Source organism: Phaseolus vulgaris, chromosome 3 (genome assembly GCF_000499845.2).
Source record: "Phaseolus vulgaris cultivar G19833 chromosome 3, P. vulgaris v2.0, whole genome shotgun sequence".
NCBI lineage: Eukaryota > Viridiplantae > Streptophyta > Magnoliopsida > Fabales > Fabaceae > Phaseolus > Phaseolus vulgaris.
Genome location: NC_023757.2, coordinates 14530443 through 14549505, shown reverse-complemented (window position 1 = coordinate 14549505; position 19063 = coordinate 14530443). Strand labels below are relative to the sequence as shown.

At 38.1% G+C, this 19063-nt stretch overlaps 1 protein-coding gene across 3 annotated transcripts; it reads right to left on the bottom strand.

Annotated features, from left to right (window-relative positions):
• Positions 1–14746: 14746 nt before the first annotated feature.
• On the bottom strand, positions 14747–15941 carry LOC137806760 (cysteine proteinase inhibitor 1-like). 3 transcript variants are annotated; one of them, XR_011080404.1, is made up of 3 exons: positions 15428–15937; positions 15150–15337; positions 14747–15047 (listed from the first exon to the last, which is right to left on the bottom strand). XR_011080404.1 is itself a non-coding variant. In XM_068607031.1 (3 exons), the coding sequence occupies exon 1, from the start codon at positions 15850–15852 to the stop codon at positions 15505–15507; it is 348 nt and encodes a 115-aa protein (XP_068463132.1). In that variant the 5' UTR covers positions 15853–15941; the 3' UTR covers positions 14747–15047; positions 15250–15337; positions 15428–15504. The 3 variants fall into 3 exon arrangements, 2 of the variants coding, with proteins under 2 accessions (XP_068463132.1, XP_068463131.1); XM_068607031.1 differs by having other exon boundaries at positions 15250–15337; positions 15428–15941; XM_068607030.1 differs by lacking the exon at positions 14747–15047 and having other exon boundaries at positions 15099–15337; positions 15428–15941.
• Between the last annotated feature and the right edge of the window lie 3122 nt (positions 15942–19063).

Genomic DNA, 19063 nt, shown 5'->3' with positions numbered 1-19063 from the left:
CACTGCTCTTGATGGTTTTCCCCTGTACTGGGTGGAGGAACTCAAATTTAGCAAGGCTAAAACTCTGGACGAGCTCTCCTTAATTAGCCGTGAAACATGCCAGGTCTTGGCCAGCCTAGGCATGATCTTCAGATTCGCTGGACTCCTGGCTCGCAGTGGTGTTGCCGGCAAGGTAGGTCCTTCTGCACCTCCTACTTCCACCAATGTGCCTTCAACTACAACAACCCCTGCAACCCCCACCCCTGGCTCACCAAAGGATGCCCATAACTCTCCGGCTCCAATCGAGGCTATCCCTCTGGCCACGGTTAGAGCTGCTTCACCTCCAGCCCCTTTGGGAGGAAACGAGGGTGTGGTGCATATAGAATCTGACGAAGAGGAAAGGTTTGTTGGGGATCCTACCTTTAAGAGGAGAAAGACTGACAGGGTGGCCACCTCCCATTCTTCTTCCGCCAAGCCCCCCAGCGGTGCACAAGACGAACCACCGAGGTCCCCCTCTCCCCCACCTCATCTTGCTCTCGAGGAGGCGGTGGGGACTTCGGCTGGGCCAACTCCCGCAATCGCCCCTGAGCTCCCTTGCACCTTTCAACACCTCTTAAGGGGTTGGCGGCAAGTTGAGTCTGAAAACTTAGCAGCTGAAGATGTGATGGACGAAAGCGTACACTGCATCCTCGGGAACTACCTTGTTCGACGCCATAAACACCGAGAGCAGACTGCTAAGGAGAAACTGGCCCTGGTTAACGAAGTGGCCAAACTGAGAGAAGAGTTGGACCAGCGCCAAGCCGTGGTGAGCGAGGTGGCTCATCTAAAAGAGGAAATGGCTCGGCTAGGGCAGCACTTCCTCAGAAAGGAGAACGCTCTCAACGAGGAGCTAAGGGTGGTTCGTAATGCTGAGCGTGAGGCCAACAAAAAACTCCACGAGCAAGGGCAGGAGTTCGCTACCCTCTTGAGCAGGGTGCTGCCTTTGCGAGTAGAACTGGCTGATTTGAAAGATACCCTCAAGGAAAAAGAAGAGAAAATAACCACCTTGGAGGTTCTTTTGGGCAAGGTTGAGGGCGATCTGGCCACCTGCCAACAAGCACTGGAAGAGAAAACTGAAGCCCTCGCTGCTCACGTTGAAAAAGCTAAGGAGGTCGAGGCGGAGCTCTTAACTGATGGCGCTGAGGCCTATGGCGCTGGGTTTGAAGATGCCCTGGCTTAGGTGGCTTGCAAGCACCCTGAGGTGGACATTGCCTTCTTCACACGTGGCTGATGGCAACATAGTGCCTCGTCCTCTTAACTTGCCTTAATTTCTTTGCTTTAACTTTGTAACTCTCTGAACATATTTAACTTCTTATGCCGACATCTGAACCTTTTTAGCTTTTATTTACTGCTTCAAAGATGTTTCTCCTTTGATTTTACTTCGCTTAGCTTGCTTTCTTTCTCGAACTATAGGTAGCACACGCTCTCCCTCTTATTTTTCTTACGAAGTCAAACGTGCATACCTTTCGCTTGCTTTCGATCCTTTCCTCTTCTTAACTCGTAGGAATCTCTTAACTTGATCTTCGCTTAACCCTCGTGGCCCTGAGGCGCCTACCCCCGAAGGTGTTACTGGCCTCGACATCGCTAAAAGGCGAAGGAGGACTTATCTTCACTGGCCTCGACGTCGCTCAAAGGCGAAGGAGGACTTACCTTGGCCGAAGCCTATTTACTGGTACCTTGTGCCCACACTCGAGGAGAGACCTGCTGGAAGCAAGGTCATATCGTCCTCAGTGTGTCTAGACACTGGGACAAAGTTGCACTTGGTGCCCACGCCCAAAGAGAGGCCTAGTAGAAGCAGTGTCGTATCATCCCCGGTGTGTCTAAACACCAAGGCAACTAGCCCTTATCTTGCACTTGGTGCCCACGCCCGAGGAGAGGCCTGCTAGGAAGCAGTACCGTTTCATCCTCGGTGTATCTAAAACACCAAGGCGGTCAGTGTACTTGGTGCCCACGCCCGAGGAGAGGCCTGCTAAAAGCAGTGTCGTATCGTCCCCGATGTGTCTAAAACACCAAGATGACCAGGGACTTGGCGTTTACGCCCAAGGAGAAGGTTTCCCGAAGGATGGCGCTTCTCCTATCTGGCGTGTATCTGCACCAAGGCACTTAGCTCTCCACTGCTTCGAACTTCCTTCCTACCCGATGCCCACGCTCGAAGGAGGCGCCCCCGCCACTTCTTTGCGAGGTGTCTAAACATCAGGGCGACCGGGGGCTTGTCGCTCTCACCTGGGGAGGAGGCGTCCCGAAGGAATCCGTTAACTCCTGCCCAGGGACAAGACGCCCGGATTTTAACTGGGTTATGCTTACCTTTCGCACTCGACGCCCACGCCCGAAGAGTGCGCCCCTTGCCACTCCTCTTCGAGGTGTCTAAACGCTCGAGGCAGTTTGCGCGCTTGGTGCCCACGCTAAGAGGAGACATCTGCGTCAATCCTGCTGAGGTGTCTAAACACCAAGGTGGTGGGCTCGTTTCTTACTGAATCGCGTTATCTCTTCTTAGCGTTTCTTTATATCGTAATAAGGAAAACTTAAGACAATGTATGTTCAAACTTATTTTACTTGGGTGACCTCATTAAAAAACCCTCGAAAGGGAAAAAGAGTGTCCCCTTTAAACTGTACATTGTATAGAGTTTTTAACTGAAATAAAACTTCAAATTTGTCGCGTTCTAGGTGCGCGGGATGGGGCCTCCCTTCAAAGTTTCAAGCTTGTACGACCCGTTCCCCCGAGCTTCGGTCACTCTAAAGGGCCCAGTCCACTTAGGGGACAACTTGTTTTCCAACTCATATGGATGAGCCTTCCGCATGACCAAGTCAACCACTTGGAACTGTCGAGTCTTCACCTTGGAACTGTACTGATGCTCTAATATTCTCTTCACAGCCTTAGCCTTTATTCTTGATTTTTCTCTGGCTTCGTCCAACAGGTCTAGATTTACCCTTCTCTCCTTGTTGGACTCCTCAGCCACAAAACTCTAGAAGCGCGGTGAGCTCTCGTGAATCTCTACTGGGATCATGGCGTCCAACCCGTATACTAGGTTGAATGGCGTTTCCATGGTGGAAGTTTGGGGCATGGTGTGATAAGCCCATACTATTCTGGGCACCTCCTCCGCCCAAGCTCCTTTGGCTTTCTCAAGCCTCCTCTTCAACCCCCTCAGCAAGATTCTGTTGGCAGACTCCACCTTTCCGTTCGTCTGGGGGTGTTCGACAAATGCAAACACTAGCTTGATGCCTATTTCTGAGCACAGCTTGCCCAGCTGCAGGATGGTGAACTGAGTACCATTATCTGAGACAAGGCGCCTCGGTACACCGAAGCGGCACACAATGTTCTTCCAAACAAAGTGTTGTACCTTGTGTGCGGTGATCTGCGCCACCGGCTCTGCTTCTATCCACTTTGTGAAGTACTCAATAACAATTATCAAGTACTTCATCTGCTTTATTGCTAATGGGAAGGGCCCCAGAATGTCAATTCCCCACGTGTGGAAAGGCCATGGGCTGTAAATTGACTTAAGCTTTTTTGGGGGCGCCTTATGCCAGTCGGCATGCAGTTGGCACTGCTTGCACTGCTGGGCGTACTGTACGCAATCCTCTCTCACTGTTGGCCAGTAAAAGCCTGCACACACCACCTTGGATGCCAAAGACCTTCCTCCTATGTGGCTCCCACAAATTCCTTCATGGAGCTCAGACATTATCCTCGTGCACTCATCTTCACTCATGCATGTCAAGATCGAGTGCGTGAACCCGTGTCTAAACAGTACTCCATCCACGAGGGTGTACCTCGCGGAATTTCTCTTTATCTTCTTACCTTCTTCGGGCTCTGCTGGGAGGATCTCATCCACGATGTAGTGCCTATAGGGTGTCATCCACGTGTCCCCTTCTTCTAGAAAGCACACCCGCATGGGGTCCTCCTCTTCTGGCGAGGCCGGGTAGACACTTATACTGGGAGCCCTTGTCATGTCCTGAATCAAGGACCGATGACTCTTTGGCCTTCCCTTGAACGCACTAATCTGAAGGACGTCCACCCTGTTATCCGCAACAAACGTTCGCAACATTTTGAGGGTCTCTTGGATGACTGTCCTCTGCCTTCCCCCCTTGCCTGAGCTGGCCAGCTTGGCGAGCAGGTCAACACGGGCATTCTGCTCTCTCAGAACGTGGACCAACTCGAACGCCACGAACGTCCCTTTCAGCACTTGGACATATCTCAAATATGCAACCATTTGCAGATCCTTGGCTTGGTACTCCCCGGTCACCTGCCTCGTGACCAGCTGCGAATCACTCTTGGCCAGCAGGCTCCGCGCGCCCATCTCCTTGGCTAAGAGCATCCTAGCTATTAGGGCCTCATACTCTGCTTGATTATTACTTGCTTTGAACGCAAACCTCAGGGCCTGCTCGATCAACAAACTGTTTGGCCCCTCCAGGACCACACCGGCTCCACTCCCTTGCTAATTCGAGGATCCATCCACCGAGAGCACCCACTGGGAACCAACTTCCTCCTCTTGCTGCGTGCTTCCTGGCAAGAGCTCCGCCACGAAGTCCGCGTACACTTGTCCCTTGATGGACCCCCTGGGCTCATACAGAATATCAAACTCAGACAGCGGACCATCCTTCCTGCAACATCTGGCTTTTGCAACACCTTCTGGATGGGGAGGTCCGTCATTACTACCACCGTAAAGCTTTGGAAGTAGTGACGGAGCCTCCTGGCCGAGAACACCACCACAAGAGTCGCCTTCTCTAACGATTGATACCTCACCTCCGGCCCTTGCAAGACCTTACTCACGAAGTATATAGGTTTCTGGGTCTGATCCTGCTCCTGAACCAGCACAACACTGATCGCCCACTCGGTCACCGCAAAGTATAACCGGAGGGGCACGCCTGTCCGTGGCTTACAAAGCACGGGAGGAGCCGCCAGATACTCCTTGAGCTTAAGGAATGCCGCCTCGCACTCCTCGGTCCACACAAACCTAGTGTTTCTTTTCAAGCACTGGAAGTAAAGGTGCCACTTGTCTCCTCCAGCGGATACGAATCTGGACAGAGCGGTCATCTACCCCGTCAACTACTGAACTTCCTTCACCGAGGCGGGACTCCTCATTGCCAGAATCGCCGCACACTTGTCAGGGTTCGCCTTTATTCCCCGCTCGGTGAGCATAAAACCCAAAAACTTACCCGCCTCGACCCCAAAGACACACTTCTCAGGGTTCAGCTTGAGGCGGTACTTGGCTATTGTGGCGAATAGCTCTTCCAGATCAGCCGTGTGCCGCCCCCTCTCTGGGAGGTCACCACCATGTCATCCACGTAGGCCTACACATTTCTACCCAGTATGGGTGCACGGACCCTGTCCATCAATCTTTGATAGGTGGCGCCTGCGTTCTTCAACCCAAACGGCATGATCTTGTAGCAATAACAGCACGTTTTGGTCATGAATGTCGTTTTGCACTCGTCGCGGGGATGCATCTAGCTGGTTGTACCCCGAAAACGCATCCAAAAAACTCAACATCTTGTAGCCCGAGGCGCTGTCCACCAACGCGTCGATGTTGGGCAGGGGATACTAATCCATGGGGCACACCTTATTTAGGTCTGTGAACTCCACACACATCCTCCACTTCCCGTTCGCCTTCTTCACTAACACCACGTTGCCAGCCACTCAGGGTACTAGATCTCCCTGATGTGGCTGGCGCTCAGCAGCTTCCTGGTCTCTTCCTGCACGACGAGGCGCCTTTCCTCGTTGAACTTCCTCCTCCTCTGTCGCACCGGGCGGACCTTGGGGTCCATGGTGAGATGGTGGCATAAAAAATCCGGGTCGATGTCGAGCATGTCCGAGGCGGACCATGCAAAGGCGTCCAGGTGATGTGAGATTACTGCCACCACCTGATCCTGCTCTTCCTGACTCAGCAGTCGTCCCATCTTGAAAGTCTTACCACCAATCTGCCTCTCTACCACGTTCTCGACCGGCTCGGGCCGCCTATCCCGGGCACTCTCTGCGCGAGTCACGCCTCGGCGGTCCTCCCTTCCAGGTGACGCCTCGGTGGGCACTTCCCCCATGGGCAATGCCCCCATGGGCGTCTCCTCCATGGGTACCGTCTCCTCGGGCGCCTAAAAATACCTCTCGGTCAAATTTAAGATTCTCAATTTGTCACGAAAAAGTTAAAAGTAAAACAACAATACCAATACTCAATCAAGAACTGAATATTAATATATAAGATATCACCTCAGTATATAAGAGTTTGAGCAGATTAATCCCAATCCCAAAGGGTAGAATTAGCCACGCATACTTCTAGCACCTTCCATTCTTCCAATTGGGTTACAATTCACTCTATGGTGTTTTCCTCTCAATCTGGCACCCCAGGGTTGAACCTCTAACCCCCTATTTATCCTAATTTTCTAGGGTTAGGTGGCTTGTTATGTCGCGCTAATGGGCTAAGTGATAAAACATAAAAAAGGCTCAATCTTTCTCTACATCTTTTTCCATTCTGGGACATTCAAGCTTTCTCTTTTTAGCTCAAATTATTCTCCTTTAGTCCAAATCTCCATTCATCCCTAGAATCCTGCAATTAACACCAAATTTGGGAATAAAATGCTCTTATTCAATTAAAGATCATAAAAATGTAAAAAGGTATAAAGTTATAAATTAATAATTATTTTATATATAAATTAGCAATTAATACTCCGAAGTGTCTATATATTAATATAAAATATTACAAAAATTAGACACTTATCATTCTCTCCAACTTAGAATCTTGCTTGTCCTCAAGCAAAGTGAATGAATATATCTAAATTTAAATATCAAAATAGCTTAATTCACTAAACAACAGATCAAATTAGAAACTTATGATGCTTCCTAATTCAAATATAGAAAAATATAGACACAGTAAATCTCCAGGATCAAATCAAAACAAATAAATGACAATTCATCAAGAAATTTCTTCTCATATGCTCACGGGTAAATGTTTCTCTCTATTTTCACTAAATCATAGCAAATCATAGTTGTTTTTCATTTCATCTTCAAATCACAAACATATTAGAATCATGAATCTTGAGGTCTTTTCCAGGGTTGTGATGAGGTTGGGCTTCAAAAAAATATTGGTTTTCCAGATAACAAAATGCACATCTTAAAGAAGAAGAACATACCTACAATCCAATTATAGAGAACATATATGTTATCTAATCACCATTTTCTTTTGAGTTCACACTTTTCCTCATTTTTCTTTTCTAACTTTTCATGATTTTCATGATGATTTTTTTTTTCTATTTCTTTTCTTTTTTCTGTTTCTCTCTTATTCTTTTTTTCTTATTTCTTTCATTAATAGGAAAAGATTCTTCCTATTTTTAACTTCTTTTTTTCATAATCAGAACCAACCATTCATTTTTTCTATATGTATTGCATTTATGTTCTCATTCCTTAAACATGCTAAAGGGAAGGAAAATATATCATCAAAGGTTAAGGTGCAATAATAACAAAAATTCTTGGCCCAAAGGGGATATATAAAAAATGGAATTCTAATACGATAAAGGTTGGCTATTTGGACCCTGGTTTCCTAATTAACACAAACAAATGCCTCAATCATCTTCATGCTCTTTTATGATGTAACAAAAATAAAAATTAAGCAACCACAACTGTCAATTTATCAGTAAAACTCTCAAAACTATTTAAGGTCCACACACTCACTATTGGTCTCATTTCTTTTTGTTTTGTCATTCTATGTCTTAGTAAATCATCCTGTTAAATTTTCATGTATCACAATTTCAATTATATTTGAATAGGGATTCAATCATATTTTCTTTTCTAACCTAGGTCTAATTAATCTCACTATTTAATATTTAAACACAAATTCTTTTTTCCACAATTCAAAATTAATATTCTAGTTCTTTTTTTATTTGAGAAAAATAAACTAGAATGCAAACAAATTAAAACTGAAATTTATTCAAAAAATAACTCAAAACATAAAAATAACCAAATAAGCAACTTGTAAAAAATTAAAACAAAAAGTAAATAAAACAAACTAACAAAACAACTGCAGAATAAAAAAAATAAAAAAAAACATAAAAACTCAAATAACTAAAAATAAAGAAAATTAGAAAGACAAAACCATATTTTTGCTCAATCCTCCCTTCCTAAGAAGTGATCCAACTCTATGTTAAAATCTTCATCTATAGTTGTAGATGACCCTGCTTCATTGTTTGGATCTGCCCCCAAAATAATAAAACATGTCCCTAGGTCACAATACAAAAGCTGCAAACAGATCGAGAGGCATATAAGGATTGAGTTGCTTTTGAGAATTTTGTTTTCTTAAAAGTAAAAAGCAAAACAAAAAATAACAAATCATAAAACTAAATTTTATATTGGTTGCCTTCCAGCAAACGCTTGTTTAAGGTCATATAGCTTGACGCCTATTTCCTTCAAGGGCGGTATATATGGGTTGGGTTTCCCTTGAAATTCTCCATAGTTTCCCAACTGGACTTATTTGATAGGAGTGATTGGCTAGACAGAATTCCCTAACCACTTCATTATTAAAACCATATATGTTCTCGGTGATATGTACCGTCATCATCAACTCTCGATCTTTTCTAACTTCTCCTTACTTCTTTTTCTTTATTTTTAACTTTTATTCTTCCATGTTGTTTTCTCAAATTTTCAATCTATACAAACCTGTTTTTTTAATATCATAAAACAACTCAAGCAAGAATTAGTATAACGAGCAAATATTTTTTTTTTAATAAAATAAAGAAAAACAGAAAATTTAAAGTAACAAAAGAAAGAAAAATCAATAAGTAAACAAAACAATAAAAAAATATAAAATAAAAGAAACAAAAACTTACTTAAATAAAAACTAAAAACAAAATAAAATAAAACTATTTTTTTTAACAAAGAGAAAAATAAAATAAATAAAACAAGAATAATATATAAAAACTAAAAAAAAATACAAAATAAAAAAATAAAACAGACTTAAATAACTAACTAACTTAAAACTGAAACAGAATATATAGATAGAAACAAAAAAACTCTTAATAAAAACTAAGAATGAAATAAAAAAATAATAATAAAAATAAAAATAAAAAAGATAGAATAACATAAAATAAAATAAATAAATAAGAAACTGCTAAGAAAAAAATAATAATAAAACTGAAACAAAACTAAAACAGAAACTAATAATAATAAATAACTAATTAAAATAAATAAATAAAAATTACGTAAAACTCTAAATAAACTACGTAAGTTAAACGTAAAAAAAACTAATAAAAATATAATAAAACAAAATCTAAATGAAAATAAAATAAAAAATAAAAACGAATTATTCACATTTAAAAAAAAGTTATATTCACAATATTTAGGAATTTATACTCAAAAATCAATAAGAAAACAAACAAAGAATTAGTTGCTTCAATTGAAAAAATAGGGAATAGGATTCATCTCTCTCACTCTCATGTATTTTGATTAGCATGTTAATATTAAGTTCTTTGATTGAAATTGATGCCTGAAGAAAATTCATTTATATCGATCTCTCGCATATAAAATTCTTAATAATGTTTCCTAAATATTAATCTCTCGCATACTTATAAAAACAACTTAGAAATCACAATCAGACGTTAATGGCAATTAACATTTCAAGTCTATCTCTAGCACTCAAATATGTTAAGTATTGATGTTTAGGTCCGAACCCTAAAAATATCTCTCGGTCATACTTAAGATTCTCAATTTCTCATGGAAAGTTAAAAGTAAAACAACAATACCAATAGTCAATCAAGAACTGAATATTAATATATAAGATATCACCTCAATACATAAGAGTTTGAGCAGATTACTCCCAATCCCAAAGGTAGAATTAGCCACGCATACTTAGCACCTTCCATTCTTTCAATTGGGTTACAATTCACTCCTTTCAATTTGGCATCCCATGGTTGAACTTCTAGCCCCCCCCCCCTATTTATCCTAATTTTCTAGAGTTATGTGGCTTGTTGTGTTGCGTTAATGGGCTAAGTGATAAAACATAAAAAATGCCCAATCTTTCTCTACATCTTTTTCCATTCTGGGACCTTCAAGCTTTCTCTTTTTAGCTCAAATTATTCTCCTTTAGTCCAAATATCTATTCTTCCCTATAATCCTGCAATTAACACCAAATTTGGGAATAAAATTCTCTTATTCAATTAAATATCATAAAAATGTAAAAAGGTATAAATTCATAAATTAAGGATTATTTTATATGTAAATTAGCAATTAATACTCCTAAGTGTCTATATTTTAATATTAAATATTACGGAAATTAGACACTTATCAAGAGACAGCTGCAACATTGCCTGATCGGCATCAGTCATCCTTTCCATGCTTCTGGTTGAGACCATCTACTTTCTCTCTTCAGCTAGTTTCTTCCGAGCCCCACGGTGGGCGCCAATTGTTCCTGCTAGGGGGGAGATGGGACCTAAAGAACTATTGAAGTCTTCGTCTTCTTCCTTTCCTCGGGCAGGTTGCTGGGGTTTCACTAGGATCCTTCTCGCCTTCGTGTTATTCCTTCGGCTCTCAGTCTCGGGTGAATGTCAAATGAGGGTACCTGCAGAAGGCACTCTGACGCAGTAAAGAGGGTATTCGACACTCGGGTGTGTGCAGTGATAATGACGTACCTTGTTCTTTGGAATGTGTGCTATTTATATTATTTTAATGGACTTACCTCATTGGACCTGATTAGGGGAATGGATCACACTTATGGTTGTATTACCTAATTCTTAATGGTAGTTTAGCTTCACTGACCTTGGTTTTAGCATTAATGGTTGAACGTGTCGTTCGACTTGGCCGTCCGTGGGTGTCTCAGTCAGCTCGGTCAGGGAGTCCGAGTCACGTCAGCGTGTTGATTGGCCATACTAGTACAACTTATGCATTGGTTTAGTCCATTGTGATATCTCTTCATACAACCACATGGAAATAGGAATCAAATCACCTCATATAACATGGTTACTTTTTCGACTTTCACCACCTCACCTAAATAATTTCAATATACTAATAGTGTCATGATACCTCATTTTACATGAACATCTAATCAATGCACATCCTAATAGTCTCAACATGATATTTCTTTTCCTAAGGATATTATGTCTCAATCACATTTCCACATGATTCATAATATATATCACACATAAATATGCCATTTAATCACACAAAAAATTAAATTTTTAAAATAATTAAAAATATAAAAAATCACGTAAACACATAAAATCAATGTTTCAAGTACATATAAAATTAAAATTCATATATAATTTAATCAAAGGAATAAACAATCATCAAAATCCCTTTAAAAACATTTTTTTTAATTTTTTAATTCTTTTTAGCTTGAGTAAAAGTAATTTCGGTTCAGTAAAAATAACTTGTGCTTGAGAAAAAAAAAATCGCTTGAGCGAAAATTGTTGAGCTTAAGCAAAACCAGGGTTGAGACCAACTTAGTTGCAATACAATTTTCCCTTTAAGGTGAAAATTCCTTTGCTTGAGCGAAAAGTTGATCGAGACTGGACTCTTGATTTATGTTCTATTTTTGCTTGATCGAAATTATCAAAATTTTGTCTCTTTCATCAATTTAACAAAATCCTATATAAAGTTTGTATTCAACATAAATATAAAATTTTGAAACTTTAGATAATACAAAATACTTATATGGTTTTGTACTTGTATAAATAAAGTGGGCCTAAATAATATATGAGATTGGTTGTAATAATTGTTGTAGGTGTCGCTCGGTCGGTCGCTCCCTTGTGCTTTAATGCATTACTTCTTCAAACTTCAAGATTTCTTCTCCTTAGTTCCTTAACGCTCGGTCGGGAGTAAACCTGCAGAATATTTTTCGACAATCAAGTAAGTACTCTGTATTAACAGAATATATTGTAAAGCTGATAAAAGTGTACCTTACTCCATTGTAAGAGGCTTATTAATAATTTTTAGTAATGGGTCATCTGATTGATGGGTCTTATCTGGCATATATTTGCATAAAATTAGCGTTCGCTGATATCTTGGGGTGTCACCTGGATTTGATGGGGTGTGACCTTGATTTGTAAGGTGTTTCCTTAACTTTCATTTGTTATAATTGTGCTTTTAATGTAGTTGATCAACCAGTCGATCGGTCGTCGACTTGGTCCTGACCAATTTTAAAGTGCTTAAATATAATCTCATGTATTCTCATTTAAATCACAATTCAAGGTCCAAACCGATTTTAAAGTGCTTAAATATAATCTCGTATATTTCCATTGAAATCACAATTCAACATATAACTCCAAAACATTCAACTCACAATTAATCACAAACAATAAAACTACTTTTCGAATTGGTTAAACTTCAAACAAATTTTTGTCAATCAACATCTATTTCACTCAACAAACAAATTCTACAAGAGAAATTAGTAACTTGTGGTTACATCACCTTCACATTCAAATCATTTAACCTAAAGTTTTATTGGAAGATAAAATTAATTTCCCTCCTCACTTGAAAGGACGACGGAGTACCCAAAAAGGAGCTCTAACTCCCAAAACACACAAAGATAATATAACCTGTGTCACAAAGTCCTAATCAACAGTTTTAACACATCACTAAGACCTGGAATTAATAGAGACTATTCCTGGAGCCATAAACATCACATACAAAGCATGTCTACCTAGGTAAACAAGAAAAGTCAAAATTGGTTCAGATGAAAAATGAGCAAAAAGGAACTTACCCAAACAAAATTATGATAGGACGGTCATGAGTCTAAAAGTGGCATTTGATCGTCAATCTGGTGAAAGGTGGAGTCAATATTTTAGAGAGAAAATGAAAGGAAAAAGAAAAAAAGATTTATATAGATGATGTTTATTTTAAAATAAAATCTGAATAACTAACTTTTCTATTTATATGAATTTTTTACTCAAATATTTTAAACATTCAAGTTAGGTAAAATAATTTATATTTTAATATTTGTAAAAATATTTTTTTATTATTTTAAATATTTTTATTAGTATTTTATAATATTTTTTTTAATTTAAAACTTATTTTAATTTTCTAAAATTACGTTTTATATTAAATTATTTTATAAATTATTTCAATTTAGCACATTAATCAAATTATCTATAAATTTTTCATTTATTTTACTATATTTTTAATTTAAATATATTATTTTTTACGCTTGCAACACGGGGTGAAATTATTCGTAACTTGGAAAACAGTACATTACATATGGCAAAGAAAATCCACACGTAACGTGTATAAATTTGATTTGAATCATATTTTTGTTTTGTTAATTTCATGCAATTTATTTCTATGCACATTTTACTTCCAAATAAATTTAATTTCAATTAATATTTACGGATTATTTAAATTTTATTTATTAACCTATATTTGCATTTTTTTAATATTAACAATTTAAATTTATGTGAATATAAATTTGAATTAAAATTAATAACAAAATTTACATTTATATTTATTAATAATAAATTTAATAATTTACATATATTTACATTTTTTTAAATGTGTATATAAACTTTTAGATATTTTTAAATAGATTAAAAAAATAAAAGGAAAAACGCATAGCATAGAAGTCGGCTCGGAGTGCCATTTTTAACAAGAATGTGTTATATAAATTCATTAAAGTGATAGATGAGATATTGGATATGTGGGATCCGATGTTGCTTCATGTACAAGAAATAGATTTATTATTGTAAATAAAATACGCAAGGGTCTATTCAAGTAATTTTTTTTTCTGATTTTGATTTATTCAGGGGGGGAAAATACGTGGGTCATGAGGCCAAAATTTACGAAAATCTTGAAATTAATAATTAAAGTTATTCAATACTCTTTAATCTGCATAATATTATTTATTAAATATGTTTATTGTAAGTGACAACTAATTTTAAATAATTTATTAATAAAGTTGGTAAAAATATTTTGATACACGCCAATTGAATAGATTATTTAAAGGTTGGAAACTTTTGGTTTCATGCTTAGTTTCAAAAATTTAGGGTAAATACTAGAAATACGCTTTAGAAATGTGAAAAGTGATCACTTTAGTCAATGAGAGATTTTTTTTTAAATAAAGAATTCCGAAAGTGTAATTTGTCACCAACTTAAATGCGAATTTAAGAAAGTCGTGTTTAGCTTTAATTATAATTTAACATATTTTTAAGGAATTAGAATGATAAGAAATACTTAGGTCAATAAACTAATGACAGTATTTATACTTTCAAAGATTTTTTAAAATATTTTTTTTACTTTCATATAATATCTTTTGAAAGAACATTTTGAATAAGTATCTTAAATTTTGTGAAATGGCTATCAGATTTATTGGAATCAAAAATTAAAATAGGAATTGACCTAATTTTGAATTTTCCAGTGGTTTCTTAAATACACAGTAAAAAATACTAATAGAAAAATCTGGACTCAAATTGAACGAACCGATACATGTTTAGCATAAGTATTTAACTTTATGTGACATAAACTTTAAATATTCGTATTCTTTTTCATCCTCTACTTTAAAACTTTTAATTTCTTATAATAGTATAATCAGCATTTAGAATGAGCAGACATTGCTGTGATGATATTGGTGATATTCCACCTTCGATTCAAATTAATAAGAAAATTGTAAATTAAGAAAAATAATTTGATTTTCTTATAGAAAAATTCAGTTAAAATTATATCACAAAATTAATTCCAAATTATATTATGAAACTTGTTCTTTATTTTTCATATATCAAGAGGAAAATATAGCAAATGAAAGAAAGGAGTTAAAATAAATCAAGAAACAAATAATCAAGTAAATTATTTAATCATTTATTGATTGATATAGAAAAAACATATAAGAAATGAAGAGAACTTCACACACATATATATAAAAGAAATATTATTTTCCTTCACTTTCACTTACTTGGAAGATTTGATCTTATTTTCATCTTTATCTTCACTCTCCACTTTCCAGCCACCAAGCCAACCATAAAATTAAATGTTTCGAAAATGTGTGATCATTTGAGAACAACATGAACTGGCAGAGTCTATCCTGTCTCAAGGAAGACAAGTTCGTCATTTCCTTGCAAAATGGGGTAAAGGTAACCTAAGAGAGAAAACCAAATAAAAACAACATCCATTATTTGCTAAATCAACCTTCACACAGCAAAGTCAATACTCAAATTTGATTCTTGGTGAGACACATTACATTACACTTTTCAGAATGTCCAGCATCATCCGATTATCACTAATCTTATTAGAATAAATCATTAGAAAGTTATAATATGATCTTAGTAACTTAAGTCGACCTTCCAATTTGGAAGATGAGATTTGCTAATTTAGCCTTTTTTTAGGATTTGGGCTCTTCAACATCCTTCTTACAGAATTTCCCCCCTACTGAAACAATGAAAACACAAATCTTCAATTTCAGGAAAATCTTAACACGCAAGGAATAATAAAATAAGATTCACAGAACATCTAATTTACCTTAACATAAGATTTTATTGGTCTATATTATATAACAATACACAGAAGATAGATAGGCACTACAAGACAACAGAGCATTAAGCATGAACAGGGGTAAAGGAAGTGAGGTTCCTGAAATGCTGCCACACTTTCTCCCACACAATTGCCTCGTAGTTGTTGGAGGAAGAACCGTCGGTGGCGGCGAGGGTAAGGCGGTAGTTGACCCCTGCAACTACCTGAGTCTCACCCTTTATCACCTTCTCCAACTTCAGTTTGTGACCGGATCGCTTAGCATACTCCGTAACGGCGTAATCTGCTATCTCCGTTACGTGAGGGTCGCTGATGTTCTTGATGGGGCTCCACCCTCCGCTCGCAATGTTCTTCCTCGCAACCGCGGAAGCGAAGAGAACAAACATCAGAAGAATAAGGCACTGGAGAGGTTTCATGGTGCGCACGTGACTCGTAACTGTTCCTTCTCTCTTCTACTTTTTTTCCCTTCTAAGGGCCTTTAACTTGTAAACGCTGCTTTGTGAATTATGTTACCTTCTGGGGCTGGGTTCTCATTTATAGCACAAGCTCGAGTGGATCGGAATCTTTTTATGGGTCGGATCACACTGTATAGGCTTGACCCATAATAATAAAAGCCCAAATAGATAAAATAATAGGACATTTTCTTCCTGCACGCCTACATTTTTCTTCCTGCACCTCACAAGGTTGTGCAAAGATAAAACTGTTTCTATATAAAACTGTACATTTATTTTTTTTGTATTCCGGATTATGAAATCCGATAAATTTTTGGATTGGCACTTCTACTAAAATTTTGGATTGGCACGTCTGGTAATCTTTCAACTTGGTGCTTCCGGTAGTACATGAATGACAGTGTTAATCCAAAATAAGAAAATGATGCAAAACATCCATAATTGAAAAAATCATTCTGCCAATCCGTAATTCAAAATATACTTTCTGGATTCATAAATTCATAATTGAAAAAAATCATTCTGCATCTTCCAATCCGTAATAGAAATTAGACTTCCAGATTCAACAATTCAAAAATCAACAATTTATGCAAATTTTACTTTCGGAACATCTCCTCATCCAGAAAGAAACATGATTCACTATGAATCCGTAACACACTCCCAGATTCCGATTTCAAATAACAGATGAAGGTCAGTTTCAGAATTTACAACATTGTGGGGTGCAGGAAGAAAAATGTAGGGGGTGGAGGAAGAAACTGCCAAATAATAGTGGATGTTTATTTTCTGCACCCAACAAATTTTTCCTCCATCTCATTTTATTTTGAAAAGACTGTTTTATTTTTTTAAAAAAATAACTTTAAGATTATTCTTTTCGGAATGTTTCTGGAATATACTTTGTAGAACATAATTTATGAATTTTAGATTTATCATTCCAAGTTAAAAATATGTTTCACGTAGCTTCTATAAACATCAGCTGTTTAACTTTTAAGTGAGACAATGCATAAGTTCTTATTTTAAAAATACAAAGTTAATTATTTATCTTGTATTTTATATTTATATAGTTGTATAGGACATTTTTATTTGTGAAATAAGATTATTATTAGTGGGATCAAAAAATTTGAAGGTTCTAAATTGGAAGGTTTGAATGCTTAAATTGAAAGAAGAAAATAAATTATGTATACAAGTGGACGTAATTTAATAATTCTAAAGGAAAAAAAATAGATTGTAGATGGCCTAAATAAAAGGGTGCAATGTATTTCAGTTACCTTTAACATAATTGAAACTTTACAAGACACATCTTTTCAAAATGATATTTGTTTTTTTTAAAAGACTTTAACGTAACTTAAATATGTATTCAGTCGTATATTTTATTAAATTATCGATGTTCTCTCCTTTTTATGTGTTTCTCACCCAGTTTCAAACAGGTAGAAGTTGTGTAACAATATAAAAATAATATATATATATATATATATATATATATATATATATATATTGTACCGACCAGGTCATCAGGAGTGATGACGTGGACAAGAGAAAGGTAGGTGATCAAGAAGTCAACGTAGTCGCCGTATGTAGAAGCGGCGTTCTGCAGTAAACATAATCGGTTATCGCCGAGATGTGTCACCACCAAGATGGGTCATCGCTCATCGCCTAAGCAAGACGTCGCCCAAGAGAGGCATCGCCCAAGAGAAGCGTCGCGCAGAAGTAAGACGTCGCCGAGTAAGACGTCGGCTAAAGTGAGACATCGCCCCAAAGTAAGACATCGCCCTAAAGTTGGGTGGCGACACTGTGGGACCCTCCGCACAGAATAAACGATCGAGTCAAAGGGGCACGTGGCAATGCCCACGTGCTCATTAAAGATATCCAGGGAAGGCTGCATGCATGACACGTGATTAGTTAGGGCACCCACGAAGTATGATGGCGCGAGAGATACAGCGCTCAAGTTAGAGCGCAAGTGGCCACAAGGTTATTGATTGCACTTCAGATAAGGGAAGTCCATGTGCCAGATACGCTCAGATCCTAGGAATAGCGGCGCAAGGACCTTCTCCAAGGAACCCTAGATAATAGCAAGCAACGCAGAGGTAAACCTTAGTTTTCACCTATATAAAGGGCACGAAGAACCCTAGTAAGGTACGCTTTGACAGTTACACGAGTTTTAACCTAATTCTCATAGTCACACAGAGCGCAAACCCTAGTTGTCTTTGCAGCACCCCACAGTGAGCACAAGGCAATTAGGGCAACACAATTTAGCCACACAGTTTCAGTCATTGAGTTTATCATACAGTTTTCAGTCACTTTGGTGTTTCTCGCTAGCTGACTTGATCGTCAGAGTGCAAACGGCCGCGAGGGCGCCCCTTTGTTCTTCTTTTTTAGGTACTCATAGACGAGGCAGAACGAAGGTGCCCTAGCTCGTTAGGACAAGCCACGCATAAAGGCGACCCGGGTCAACCGGCTAGAACATCTGGCGCCCACCGTGGGGCCGAAATAAACATCGGTTCCACCACACAAGTTTTCAGTTCCAGTTTGCGAAGCCCAGATAAGTCGAGAGGATCTCCAGAAAGGCATGACCACCAGACATGCACGTGCTAGGAGTGAAGAGATGACCATGCAACAACTCATGGGCATGATGCAAGGGCTGCAGGAAGCAATGGCAGCATCGAAAGCGAAGCAAGAGCGCACGCAGGCAAAAAACGATGAGCTCCACCGTGCCAACGAGGAGTTACGCTGTGGATGACGTAATGTAGACGAGCCTGAGGCTGCCTCCCCACCTAGAGAATTCGCAACACCAGGTCATCTCGGTGTTTGGGCACAAGAGGTGAGTCGTGAGCTCAACCCAGATGTTAGTCAGCCCAGAAAAGGTAACAAAGATAAAAGAAATATTTTATTTGTTGTGATATTTTATCTATTGTGATATTATTCTAGAGATAAAAGATAAAGAGATATTTTATTTGTTGTGATATTATATTTGTTATGATATTATTATGAAGATAAAAGATAATGGAATATTTTATCTGTTGCGATATTATTCTAAAGATAAAAGATAATGGAATATTTTATTTGTTGCGATATTATTCCAAAAATAAAAGATAAAGAAATATTTTATTTGTTATGATATTATTATGAAGATAAAAGATAATGGGATATTTTATCTGTTGCAATATTATTCCAAAGATAAAAGATA

What these genes read in the sequence shown, in the direction of transcription:
- LOC137806760 (XM_068607031.1), bottom strand. Translation starts at nt 15,852, where the DNA reads ATGAAACCTCTCCAGTGCCTTATTCTTCTGATGTTTGTTCTCTTCGCT.